The sequence below is a fragment of the Cucurbita pepo genome, chromosome LG20 (genome assembly GCF_002806865.2).
Source record: "Cucurbita pepo subsp. pepo cultivar mu-cu-16 chromosome LG20, ASM280686v2, whole genome shotgun sequence".
NCBI classification, from domain to species: Eukaryota; Viridiplantae; Streptophyta; class Magnoliopsida; order Cucurbitales; family Cucurbitaceae; genus Cucurbita; species Cucurbita pepo.
In genome coordinates, this window is record NC_036657.1 from 3,409,678 (window position 1) to 3,424,196 (window position 14,519).

Here is a 14,519-nt window from a genome sequence, read left to right on the forward strand (position 1 = left end):
ATTTAAATTTTATTTGTCGTAGTTTAAGGACTAAATCGTAGTTCAAGGACTAAACGGACACCAAGGATAAATTTGTAATTTAATCCATTAATTTTTTTTTTAAAACAATTAGATATAAATTAAAATTCACATAAATATCTAAATTATTTTTAAAAAAAGTTATATTTAATTTATAAAATAGGCAAGATATAGAGTTATACTTACTGTTAAAATTTCAAAATAACATATAAAAAAACTTAAAAAAGAAAAAGAAAAAAAATACATACATATATACATACATACATATATATATATATATATATTTAATTATAATTATAATTATAAGACTAAATTAATAAAAATGCCAATAAATTTTATATTTTGGATGGGTAAAAAGTGTCACTAATTTAATAAAAATTTAACAATATATTTATTAAATAAAATCAATTAGTATTTTATTTTAAAAAATTCTGTAGTGACTAGCCGTGACTTTATTGATAAACACGTCACTTCAATCCCCACACGTAGGAAACGCACGTGTGCAGTAATCGAAATTCTCAACGGCTAGTAATTATATAAAACGGCTACTTTTTATGGCTCTTCAGAACCATCATCGGTTTTCTTTCTCGCCGTTTCAAATCACTTCTCTCTGTGCATATTCGAACCTGAAGAAACCCATGCAAGATCCCAAGAAGTAAAGTACAAAAATCCTCAAAATAAAATTTGTTTTTCTTGGCTATTTTCCTCAGGAAAATTCGCTCGAGATTGTGTGGGGTTTTACTCCCATGTGGATGAACAATGGCAAGAACAACTTTCCCGGCAGGGGATTTTCAACCCCTCCTCCGTCGTGGAGATCGAGGCCGTTCCGATCACCGAAAACGGCGCCGTTCTTAGATAGGAAAAGATCGTCTCCGAATTCCGCGAACAAATCTGATCTGTTTCATGTCATTCACAAAATTCCTGCCGGGGACTCTCCTTATGTTAAGGCCAAACAAGTTCAGGTTCGTGAAGCTTTGAATTTAGGGTTCGTGTTCTTCTTTTTCTTATTGGTTCTTGAATTGAAGATTGTTGGTTCTGTTTTATGATCCATTTCTTTCTTGCTTGCTTCATGATGTTCTTGTGTATCTTCTTTGTGGTGATGTACCCAATTACTGTTGGGGTTTTAAGACAGAATTAATTAGAAATGAATTGTAAACTAGTTGTTAGTTTAAGAAGGTGGAGGCTAAGGATGGTTGGGAGGGAGTCCCAGGTTGGCTAAGTTGTGAGACTCGAAGGAGTAGTCAAAAGTGACTCAAGTGTTGAGCAAAGGGTATACTTTGTTAGAGGAGTCTAGAGAAGGAGTCGAGCCTCAATTAAGGGGAGCCTGTTCGAGGGCTCTATAGGCATTAGGGGAGGCTCTATAGAGAGAAGGAGTCGTGCTTCGATTAAAGGGAGGCTGTTTGAGGGCTCTATAGGCCTCAGGGGAGGCTCTATAGAGAGAAGGAATCGAGTCTCGATTAAGAGGAGGCTGTTCGAGGGCTCCATAGGCCTCAGGGGAGGCTCTATCGAGAGAGAAGGAGTCGAGCCTCGATTAAGAGGAGGCTGTTCGAGGGCTCCATAGGCCTCAGGGGAGGCTCTATAGAGAGAGAAGGAGTCGAGTCTCGTTTAAGGAGAAACTGTTCTAGGGCTTCATAGACCTTAGGGGACGCTCTGTAAAGAGAAGGAGTCGAGCCTCGATTAAAGGGAGGCTGTTCGAGGGCTCCATAGGCTTCATGGGAGGCTCTATAGAGAGGAGTCGAGCCTCGATTAAGGGAGGATATTCGATAGCTCCATAGGTTTTAGGGGAGACTCTATAATAACTTTGTTTGAGGGGAGGATTGTTGGGAGCGAGTCCTCCATTGGCTAGGGAATGATCATGAGTTTATAAGTAAGAAATACTTCTCTATTGGTATGAGGCCTTTTGGGGAAGCCCAAAGCGAGCACATTCAAGTCATCACTTAAATCTTTGGCCATTTTTTCTTCTGCAGTTGATAGACAAAGATCCGAGTAGGGCTGTGTCTTTGTTTTGGGCTGCAATAAATGCTGGGGATCGTGTGGACAGTGCTCTAAAAGACATGGCTGTAGTAATGAAGCAGCTCGACCGCTCCGATGAAGCGATCGAAGCGATACGATCGTTTCGCCATCTCTGCTCTTATGATTCTCAGGAGTCCATTGACAATGTCTTGATTGAGTTATACAAGGTCAGTAAGATCTTCTTTTGTTGTTTTGATGAATGAAATTTGTTGAAACCATTGTTCAAGAAGCAATGCTAACAGATCTTTGAAGTTGTCATTTCTTGCAGCGATCTGGAAGAATCGAAGAAGAGATCGATATGCTTCGATGCAAACTGAAACAGATCGAAGATGGCACGGTTTTCGGAGGGAAGAAGACGAAGGCTGCGAGATCCCAAGGGAAGAAAGTGCAAATTACTGTTGAACAAGAGAAATCAAGGTAGCTATTGAATTTGTTTACTTAATCGATATGATATCGGTCTTACCACGGGTTCTTTTCCGACTCAGAGTTCTTGGAAACTTGGCTTGGGCTTTCTTGCAGCAGGACAACGTCGACGTCGCTGAAGAGTATTACCGGTGAGTCGGTTTTGTATCGGTTTCGTATTAGACATTATCATGTTCTTTAGCAACCAAGGCATCATAAGGTCATATGTTCTTAAGAAAGTAAGTTTTGTGGTTATAGGAAAGCTTTGTGTCTCGAGACTGATAATAACAAACAATGCAATCTTGCTATCTGTCTGATCCTTATGAATCGGCTACCGGAAGCGAAGTCGATGCTTCAGTCGATACGAGCTTCTTCTGGTGGCACGGCCATGGAAGAGTCGTATGCCAAATCGTTTGAACGCGCATCTCATATGTTAGCTGAAAAAGAATCGAAGTTGTTCAATTCATCAGAGCTGGAAGAAGGTAATAGCACAACTGTTAGAGCTGGGACTTGTGTTCCTCAGCTCACTTCATCCATGAGGTGGACTCGAGATGACGAAGAGATGTACGTAAATGAAAATAGTCGGGACGATCATCACTGGAACCGACATGAGAACGAGTCATTTGGATGGAGTGAAGATTGTTTTAGTGAAAATCTAGGAAAAAGTAGCTCCTGCATTTCCATCAAAATGAAGGAAAATCGAAACCGAAACCGAGACCGAGACCAAGATGGTTTATTGAGATTAGTAGATGAGGGTGTGAATTGCTGCTCATTGTATTCATCTCCGACTCGAGCGAAACGACACGTTGAAGTTCCATTCACTCAAGCGAAGAATTCCTTATGGGAATTCAATAATCGATGTCAACCGAACGAAACGATGCAGCGAAAAAGAACCAGTTCGAGTAATAGGAAAGTTTTGTTTGATCCAGATCAAAGTTTTGACAATGGTTTTGCTGTAGATGCTTCTTCTGAATCTGAACGAAGCGGACCAACCTCGAATTACATGTCGAAGATGTCTGCAGCTTCTGATGCAGTTGAACTGGAGGTTCCGTTCACGCAACCGAGGAGTTGTTCGTGGGGAATAAACGGAGGAGATCGTCAGCAAAAGACGTCGGAATGCTTCAGAAGTTTGCTCAGCAGTAGTTCTAGTAGAAAACTTTCATTTGAGCCTCACACAAGCACTGAAAATACTCAAGCATTGACATGTTCAAGCTTTGGAAGATCTGAACTTTCAAGAGCAGTGAGTGATGAAGACGTCGAGTACGAAGAACGTGCAATGCCATACGACTCGATGAAGATACAGAAAGAACACAAACACAATTCATCAGCAGTTGGTGGGAAGAAGAGTTGGGCAGATATGGTCGAAGAAGAGGAAGAAGAGGACGACGGTGACAACGAGAAGGAAGACGATACAGAAGAAACGTCCTCAAGCGAACGAGCTCGAGTCAACTGCTTCAACGATCGGGGGAGCAGCAGTGACAATGAGGAGTTGAAGTTCAATGATGAAAATCTAAATTCCAACATACTCCACCAGAAGAACCACAGTCCTCCAAGCAGCAATCATGTTGAAGATGGAGCTAAGGACTCGGTCGACGTCGTTTCGTCGAGAAACTCAGCAGTACGACGGCCTTTGTGCTTCGACCAACAGCCGACGCTAGACTCGGCTGATAACCGACGCTCGTCCCCGCTGCCAAAGAAAGATTCGACAACTGAGGATGAAGAGAATGTGAAGTTGATAAGGAGAAACAGATTGCAGATCTTCCAAGAGATTACAGTGCATCAAGAGCTAAGCTAGAACGTTAAGAAACAGACATGTTTTGTTCTTCAGTTCCTTTTTTTGTGTGTTCGTCCATATCTCACATATATCCATATATTGTAAAGAAGTTTGTAAAGGATGCTTGTTATTATACCAATACAAATTATACCCTATACTTTATTTGTCAATTTCATAACATTCGAACGAGCATAACGACGATCATCCCTAAACCATATGGTTTTCTACTGAATTAGCTCACAAGAAAAAAATCGGTCGCTTCATGCATGTTCTAGAATGTGGTTATGATTTTCTCCCTTGTCACCTCAACCGCTAATGCAGGCATTCTTAGTAGATGTGGGTAGCGGTACGGGTGGATAGTCTATCTGTCCTTAAGTGGTATTACCAACCATTTTGGAGGAGTCGTTGATTCAGCAAAAAAAAAGTTCTTATTCCAGTGCTCAATTGTGGGAATAAGGGGAAATAAGAGTCGGTGCTAAGAAGAAATTCCTTCCGACAGTGGATGTTGTTCTTCTACCAAATTAATTGATAATTATATTGTTGCGTATTTTTTCTTCATTAAATTATAGGTTTAATGAGTCCCTAAATTTTGTATTTAATAAATGTTGAATTTTTTTTTAAAAAAAATAGTAATTTTCAATAATTTTTTAAAAAATATTTAAGGCCTAAAATTATAATTTTTTAAAATTCACGAATAAAATGGGTAATTTTATAATAAATATAATAAAGTATTTATGTGTAAATTATTTGAATTTTGTAGGAGAATATGTTTGTTTGTTAAGAATTAAGTTCTAGTAATTTATTTTATTAAAAAAGGATTTTGAAATTTTTGGAAAAAAAAAAAAAATTTAAATTATACCGTAAAATAAATCCTTTTAAAAAAATATAAAATCAAATAAAAATTATTCTTAATTTTTTAAAGAAAAAATTTATTGTCTCTTTCTTCTCTCACCGGCACCGGCAGCTCCACTGTATTATTTTGGGGCACAGAATCTTTTTCGATTGTCGTCGGCTCCGCTGCCTCCGGCCGGTGCTCGCCGCCACGCCCTCCGATAAAGTCCATCTCCAGTGGTAATCCTTGAAATCATACTTTGGTTATTTCACTCCGGAGTTATTTTTTCGTTTTCACTTTTGTTAGCGCTGGTTAGAGTGTTCGAAATTTAGATTGACCATTGAATTTCAAATGTTTTCTGGATGAATTTCACTGATTTATAAAGCCACACTCTGATTGATCTGATTGAAGGTGATTATGGACAATCAGATTATAAGCTTGAATTGGAGATGTAATTGCTTGGTTCAACAATGTAGGACGCGGAAGTTTCGCATTTTGAGTGTTCCGAAGGCTGCTTCTTTTCGTACTTCTTATTCTACCGGAGGTATGGTTCTGTATTCTTTGTCTGTGCTTTCCGACTCCTTGTGTGTGAATTTGGTGAATTCTTACTTCATGAGGCTTAGAGCAAATGCTGTAGAAGTTCGTATTTATTGCATTTTATTGAACAACAAATTGAAAATGGCTTTTGAGGATGCTGGTTTGTCAAATTCGATATATTACTTAAATTTTGGATCGTGGGATGAGGATACCATGGTCGTCATGCTAATATTGTCTAGACTTTAACCACTTAAGAAGGGCTATGCACAGTAAATAGTTTTCTTTTAGGAACATTATATTTTTAGAGACAATTATCGAAGGCTGCATAGTTTTCTTTTGTTATTTATTTTGTTTGATAGAAAACATAGCCATTTCATTGATATGATGAATGTACAACAAGGGAACGCCTATCCAGCGGATTACAAAAAGCTTTTCCAATTGGTCATGAGATTTGTTAAATTATAATTAGAAACAGGCGAACTCAATTTACACCAATTAAGAGACAAGTATATGATGGATGCAGAAAAGATAGGGTCTGAGTCCTTTTTGTTAAATAAACGAGAGTTGTGGTCTAGCCGGATAGATCACAATGAGTAAAATTCAGCCAAAAGATCTTCTTTTTTTTCTTGAAAGGATGCACAGTGAGTAATAAAGACAAGAGGTCCCTGAGTGTGACTTGGAAAAGCAGTCTGCCAACCAAAAGCTTCGAGATTGTAGTTTGCTAACCAAAAGCAAATTCTGATTGTAGTTTAATGGACTTGGTATAAAAAAATTTCTTCATATCTTCCTGCTTGCAACATTTTATTGTTCACTCTATATGGTATTTGCATCTATCAGGAATTTTGGGCAAAGGCATAGAGTGTTCAATGAAGTCTTACAAGTTATCTGAACTTAATCAGGATGCTGTCACTAGTCTAAAGGCCCGTCCTCGCATTGATTTTTCTTCAATATTTGGTGTGGTGAGTTTTATCCACTGTTTGTCATCTCCTGGAGTTATCTATAACTTTACACTCTAGTTTCTGTTTGTCTGATCTTAAAGACTATGTTTAGGTCCAGCCCATTGTTGATGATGTTCGAAAAAGAGGTGATGTTGCAGTTAGAGAGTAGGTGGTTCATTGTTTTTTAACCCATCATATTTATACTATATTTCACTCTGAATTATTTAATTTATGTGTAAACATAACTTCTCGCTAAGTTTTCAAATTATGCAGCTATACTTCAAAGTTTGACAAAGTTGAACTCAACGAGATTGTTGTTAGTGTCTCTGACCTGCCAGAGCCAGAGGTAATTTTGAACAATCCAGCATCCGCATATTTAACTTATTATGCATTTACTCTGGGAAATGAATTTATGATTATTATTTTCTTTTGGAGTTAAATAGTTAAACTGGACTTTTTGTGTTTTATCTTTTCATATTGATAATTGGCATTTGTAATTTTTGCTTTCACACAGCTTGATGCAGCTGTCAAAGAAGCATTTGATATAGCTTATGACAACATATATGCATTTCATGCTGCCCAGATATCGGCTGAGAAAAATGTTGAAAATATGCCTGTAAGTTTGCATCTTAATTTGTAAACTTATTAACTATACGAGCTTATAATCTATGTATAAGTTTCTTACACAAATATTTTAGGGGGTTAAATGCAAACGTGTGGCAAGAAGCATTGCTTCTGTTGGTCTCTATGTTCCTGGGGGAACTGCTGTTCTACCTTCAACGGCTTTGATGCTCTCTATTGTAAGTTACTAGTACCATAGGATATTAGTTGCTAAGGATGATCATGTACAGTTGTACTTTTTATCATGTTTACCTGATAGGAATGAGAACTAGGGAATCGCGCTCATTTTCAATTATTCATATCTTCATTGATTACTGAACTTCTAATAAAATGTGGAATCATTTCTAATTTTTGCTTCACTCCAAAATTGAGAGTCACTCCATTTATCCTGAAGTTAAGGAATTCTACGCCCATATTCATGAATCTCTTACCTTTTTCCATCGCATTTTGTTTTCAGTTCCACACTGTTTAAACATGATTTATATAGTGTATCACTGAACAATATGAATTATTACACAAATTCTTGTTCTCGTTTCCATATATTTCATTTTGATGTATCTTCATACTCATTCCTCATTAATAAATGTGCCCTTAATGTATGAGTTACCAGATGCATCCTTTGACATTTTTTTTATTGGCATCAGCCTGCCCAGATTGCTCGTTGTGGTACTGTTGTTCTTGCAACACCTCCCAGTCAGGATGGCAGCATATGCAAGGTATTGGCTCTACCCTTACATGCTGCAAGTTTTTCCTTTTTTGGGATAAAAAAACACATACTAGCAAACACATGGGGCATATTTCTTTTAAATTATCACATGTAAAGGAACTGACTGATGTCAATTTCTTTAGGAGGTGCTCTATTGTGCGAAGAAGGCTGGTGTGACTCACATTCTTAAAGCAGGGGGAGCTCAGGTCTATATAGAACTTTTTCTACTTATGGATGTACATTGGATAGATAGATGGAGTTCGGTTTTGTTGATATTAGTTGTCAAAAATACATATTTCCATGACTGCTGGACCCTTTTTGATTTGTAGGCTATCTCTGCTATGGCTTGGGGGACAGAATCTTGCCCTAAGGTAAATACCTTTTTGGATTTTGTGTCACTCTTACGTTTATTTACCGTGTAGTGTTCGAAGGTTTCTCAGAACTTTCTGAAGATTGATGTCAATGTTGTCCATAATTCGTGAATGTGAATATCCTATATCTAATATCATGTATCAATGTGCGAGAACTTCTGTGGATGGATTGCAACAATTTCAAGCAAGTAATAGGATCTTTAAACCTTGAAAATTTGAAACATGGGGTAATAATTCCTTGTGTAGATGTGGTCTTATTGTAATGCATATTAAAAGAAATGCACTATATTTGGCTAATCAATCCATTTTTTTATTGATTAGTTATGATATGTTTTTGTCAACATGCATTCAAATTATATGTTAATATGCAGTAGATATGCATACATTTTATGACAATATACTTTGATCGAGCTTCCTTTGGAGTTAATTACTTCTTTGGTTACAGGTGGAGAAAATTTTTGGCCCTGGTAATCAATATGTAACAGCTGCCAAAATGATTCTTCAAGTATGATTTTTTTTTTTTTTTTTTTTCAGTTTCTGTGTTTTGAAATTTACTTGTATGGGAGATATGAAAAACATCTGCTAATATTGTAGTTTCTTATTCATGGGAATTAACATTCAAAATGGAGGTTGCCCTTATTTGATCCTTTTCATGCAATTATGGTCAAAGAGGTCAGAATTTCCCATGAGACCCAGCCCATGGGGACCTGCCTCAAGTGCGGCTGGATATCCTATTTTTTAACAAAGATGAGAAATTCTTTTCCATTTTTAATTATGCGGATGGGGATTGGGAATGCGTTCTCCCGTCCTTTTACCCGATCTTGATCCTATCTCCTGAAATAATCCCATGTGTGTATATATATAGATACAGGTATATATCCACCCCCTCCCCCCACCAAAACTAGACTGGGAATAAAATATGGCCTGAAAAAAGAAAATAAAAAGGGCAACAATCAATAAAATGGAGAAAATTTATAGGAATCCTGCCCTAATCCCCCACCAAATTAATGGCCACTTCTGTAGGGACAGGCAACAATTTGAGGAGCGTGGACGGGGATGAGGAAGCATTCTCCGTCCTGGCTCCATCCTATTGACACCCCTAGTGAATTCATATCATGTACACACTACACCCATGGTCATATTCCTATCATGTCACGGAATTACTGATTTTCATTTTGGAACATACGGCGAAGTGCATGTATAGGTAAAATAAAGTACATGCACATACATTAAAATAGAATGATTTTAATAACAGAGTTAAAAGGAAGCTTTTTGGATCCAAGTATGAGACAAATATTTTAAGGCAATTCGAATTAAGATGGAATATAAAAATATTGGCTTCTGCACTGAAATTGTTATTTTAGATTTGACTTGTACTTGAAAAAAAAAATGAAAAGATAAAATCTCATTTGACAGAATAGTGAAGCAATGATCTCAATTGACATGCCTGCGGGCCCTTCAGAAGTTCTGGTTATTGCTGATAGATATGCCAGCCCAGTTCATATAGCAGCAGATCTGCTTTCCCAGGTGATTTCCATAGCGGCGACATCCCTTAATTGTTATTAAATTTCTGTGGTTATATAGTATAGGAGAAAAATCCTTCTATATTGTACTTTACATCTGGACAATGGTTTATGTGAAAGAAACTTTTCTTATTCTCGGGTTGCATGCAATTGATGAGTTAGTTAGGTCCCTTTTATATCATCCCTGGTTATGGTTGAGATATCTTTGCATAACTGAGTGATTTCTGTCACATTCGTTTCTTTCTGTATTTGGTTGACAATTATCTACACCTAACATCTCAGCTGATAATATGCAGGCGGAGCATGGCCCTGACAGTCAGGTCGTTCTTGTAATTGCTGGTGATGGTGTGGATCTTAAAGCTATTGAAGAAGAACTCAGTAAACAATGTAAAAGTCTTCCAAGGGGAGAGTTTGCTTCAAAAGCCCTGAGCCATAGTTTTACTGTGTTTGCTCGTGATATGGTTGAGGTTTGTTCTCTTGGATAAATGGCTTGAGATGTATCTGCATAAAGGAAATGCTAATGTAAACTGGAGGTTTTGGTTAATCATGGAAACTAAAATGACTTAAATTTATGAAAATTCAAATTCATTTTAAGCAAGTAAAAATAAATCAGTCAAGGTGTGGCCAGAAACATATTGTTATCAAGTTGATTTTTAGCATTACTTTTGACTGCCACTATCAATGTTAGAGGCAAAAAAAAATAATAATAATAATAATAGTACTGCTATTAATATATCATGGAAATCTGTAGCCGTATAAGGACAAAGCCTCGACTTGTTTTTTTTTTTTTTTTTTTTTTTTTTTTTGTTGAACATTTTGACTTATAGAGCTTTCTTGGTTAAATTCTCTCCTTGTGTTAGTAGCTAATTTCACTCCTGTTATTTCCCGTTGAAAGTGTATGTTGTAAACACCTTTGCCACATAGGTTGCCATCTTTTGTAATTCCATCTTATCAATGAAATGAAGGAATCATAGTTTCAGATAATAATAATAACAGTAATAATGTGTTCGTAACTAACAGAGAATTCCTGGAAATTTTCTTTTCTCTAAATTGCATTCGTTTCCTGCATATAGATGAAGTACATATACCATCAATTACAAATATGTCCTTGACCCTGCCTGTTATTGGATTTTGCAAAATTCAATTACCTTATTATTTCTGAATCTCTACAGCACTTCATGACTTTTGGAACTAAATAGGGTTGTTTTGATTCTCAGGCGGTCTCTTTTTCAAACTTATATGCACCTGAGCATTTAATAATTAATGTCAAGGATGCAGAAAAGTGGGAGAGTTTCATCCAGAATGCAGGTATCTGCTGAGAGTTGTTTTCAGTTTGTTCAAGTTTGTGCTCAACACTTCACTACCTTTGATGCTACTATTATTACTAAGGGTTTTCTATATATTATTATAACTTTTTTAAATAAAGAAACAGCTGACTCTTTCATTAAAAATAAATATTATGGAGTTACACCAGAGTCGAGAGAGATCTCCATCCAGTTATAAACATTGGGTGATAACAGTTACAAAAGGATTTGGTAGGTTACTAGAGTAACTCTGTGAATGATAATAGTAACGATTATCAAACACAAATTCAGTTCAACTGTTCCCCTGGAGTTTAAACCCTCGCAAGTAGGCATTGCCAGCTTCTCCCTGTTTGTTTTCATTGGTTAATTGTTATTGTTAGCTTGGGCAGTTTTTAACAATATGAACTTTGTTTTTATCTTGCAGGTTCGGTCTTCTTAGGGCCATGGACCCCAGAAAGCGTAGGAGATTATGCAAGTGGGACAAATCATGTTCTTCCAACCTATGGTTATGCACGGATGTATGGTGGAGTTTCACTTGACTCGTTTTTAAAATACATGACTGTACAGTCTTTGACAGAGGAAGGTTTGAGAAAACTTGGTCCGTACGTCGAAAAAATGGCTGAAGTTGAGGGATTGGATGCCCATAAAAGAGCTGTAACTCTTAGATTGAAGGATATTGAAGCCAGGCAGATCTCAACTTCAAGGTGATTGTCTAGATACCTTATGTAGTACCTACTTATGGAAAATTCGAATTTTAGATTTTGACTATCCATCATGGAACCGTAACTACTTTTTTGGCTGCTCTGGTTGTTATAAGATAACACAAATCTGGAAACAGATATGAGATTAATTATTCTTGAACCTTGAGATGCATTGAGGGAATAAACACCATTAGAAGGAAACAACTTTTACAGCATTTATCTTTACATCTAGTGCTTTCCAAATTCCAACCGTTGGAGAGGTTTCGATATGTTAAAAAGCACTTGATATGGTTGATATCATATCACCTGGTAACTACCATCACTTTTCCTGTCTTTTTCTTTAAGAAACGAGCACATTGATATAAGGTTACAGTAAAGGAGTAGAGAAGCCACGCAAAAAGCCCAAGGAATTTTGGAACTAAATGGCAGAAAGCGTATTAGCATCTTGAACCCTCTCATCCCTCTCCTGATTCTTTTTTAAACACCCTACCTGTTACATCATGAATCACTTCCACATTCTTCTACTATTATGGGAACCTAATCGGAGATTCACTTGAACTGAAAATGATATTTCTTTCAGGAAAATTCAATGCATGTACTGCATATTACAAACAAGCAGACGTAAATGATTCTGTTGAACAATATCATGTATCAGCTCTTCTGTCATTCTGATTTTTAGATTTCTGATCTAGAACTTAGTTTGAAGGTAGCCAATAACATTTTTATTGATTTGAAAAGACTTCTCTAGAATGTCACTGGAAATATTTGGAGTAGAACCAAATACTGCATTTGCAACCATAATAACTCCTGGATTTTGGCTGCTGAGAGCAGCAATAGCAACCGCATTCGTAGGACCTGGATTTCTCTGGTAGTGAACAAGACCAATAGGGAACACAAACACATCGCCCTTCTGCAACACTTTCCCTATATGTCGATTTTCAGGATACGATGTGATGAATCCTACTTCTAGGCTGCCTTCCAAGACAATCAATATCTCAGAAGCTCGAGGGTGCGTGTGCAGAGGGTTGATGCCTCGTGGTGCATAGTCTATTCTAATGATGGAGATGCCGAGAGTGTTGAGTCCAGGCATTTCTGATGGAGTAACTGGAGTCACATGACACCCCAGGGCATTTGATGTGTTAGCTGCAAGGTGAAGCCCGCCAAAGGAAAAGTCATCGGCAACAACATGCTTTGGGTCCTTGCAGGTTAGTCCATTTAGTAACACTGCAATCAATTTCTAACAGCATGAGATGCTTTAGTGATAAGTCCTAGTAGAATCATGGAAAAGGGTAGCATCTAAGAAACTTTATATTTTCTGAAAAAGATGACAGATAACTTAGAAAGAAAGCAAATCATGATTATCCTACACAAATGTGTTAAAGATGCAAGCATGAAGGAAAGAAAGACTAGTTATTAAAAGAAAGAGCACAAATGAAATGTATTAGCATAAATGAATATGATTACTCCCTTACATTGGTTGGTTATACCGTAGAAATAGGCAACAAAATTGTAGCTAAGCTAGAGATTGCTGAAGATTTAGAAAATAATATGAGCATCTTCTCATTAGCAACTAAGATAAATTGTTAAAACTGCTAAGCATAGGACCCAAAACAAGCTGGGGAGATCAAACAATACCTGTACTTCCAGTATCTGCTACACAGAAATCTTGAATAGGGCTCTGGTCAGCTGCCAAAGCAATAAAGAAGGGTAGTGCTAGAAATGAAATAGCTAATATACAGGCATTATAGGCCATTAGAAACAAGGAAGATAATATGTCTAGAAGTTTATATTGGAAGAACAGGAACAAAAGGCGATATCGAGTCAAATTTACTCGATGTTTAAGTTTGTAGGAGAAGGAATAAAGAAGCTGAGGTATTTATAGGAAGAAGTTGAAAAATTGGGTGCAAAACGGATCATTGTTTAAGTTACAACCTACCATCTTAGGCTTTGAAAATCAGTCAGCAAAGGCTTTTTGGGGCCTCAAGGACCAAGCGTGAGGCTATTTCTGTGATGTTTTAGTTTGGACTTAGAGAAAAGGCATACAAATATATAAAGAAAAAATCTTTGGGGGTGACCCAATAATCTGATTTTAGTTGCCTTTGAGAAAGGAACAAAGTTATGGCTCTTTCCCATGCGCACTTACATGTAGGGAACAAGTGGACCACTCTCCCTTTTGGTATTCACAAATTATAATCATCTGTCTGTCTGTATTCAATTTATTCAATTTCTCATTTTTCTCATCCTTTTATGGTTGTCTTTTTGTGTTAATCTACTGCTGTTTGGAAATTGTTCCAAGAAGCTGTTTTTCTGCCTTTTTAAGTGTATTTGCAGTTCGTTTCTATTAATTTGATCTCGAGGGTGTTGGTATACGGGTCATGCTTGTGGAAGCTGTGTCAATCTGAACCTAGCTCATTTGGTTGAAACGAATATCCTCGACCAAAAAGTTGGAAATTTGAATTCTGACTTTCACGGGGTAAACTCGAAATATCGTTTATAGGAGTTGTTGAAGTTGTTTGTGGTTCGAATGATACCATGAGCAAATGATCCTGCTTTAATATGGTAAACCATTCAATCATTGTTGGTAAGAATTGGCTTGTAGAACAAGCTCATAAACAATCATTTAACTTATTGCATCATTGTAAAGTTAAAAGTTGAAAGATTTGTTCGATATGGTTTGTGTTTATTACTTCTTTTTTCAAGTAAGAAAATAAGTTCCTTTAATAATCTCTTTCTTCTCATTTTCTAGTTTTTTAGAAACCCCATTTTATAAAATCTGTAA

The 14,519-nt window shown here is 36.9% G+C and overlaps 1 protein-coding gene across 1 annotated transcript; it reads left to right on the plus strand.

Moving 5' to 3' along the window:
* The first annotated feature begins 624 nt into the window (after positions 1-624).
* Positions 625-13,497, plus strand: LOC111783531. The gene is made up of 21 exons (XM_023664458.1): positions 625-980; positions 1,986-2,198; positions 2,300-2,448; positions 2,517-2,585; positions 2,692-4,225; positions 5,136-5,278; positions 5,516-5,583; positions 6,414-6,535; positions 6,627-6,679; positions 6,788-6,860; positions 7,029-7,130; positions 7,213-7,314; positions 7,780-7,851; positions 7,985-8,047; positions 8,171-8,212; positions 8,658-8,717; positions 9,629-9,739; positions 10,032-10,202; positions 10,953-11,043; positions 11,464-11,743; positions 12,572-13,497. The coding sequence occupies exons 1-21, from the start codon at positions 765-767 to the stop codon at positions 12,708-12,710; spliced, it is 3,873 nt and encodes a 1,290-aa protein (XP_023520226.1). The 5' UTR covers positions 625-764; the 3' UTR covers positions 12,711-13,497.
* The last annotated feature ends 1,022 nt before the right edge of the window (positions 13,498-14,519 follow it).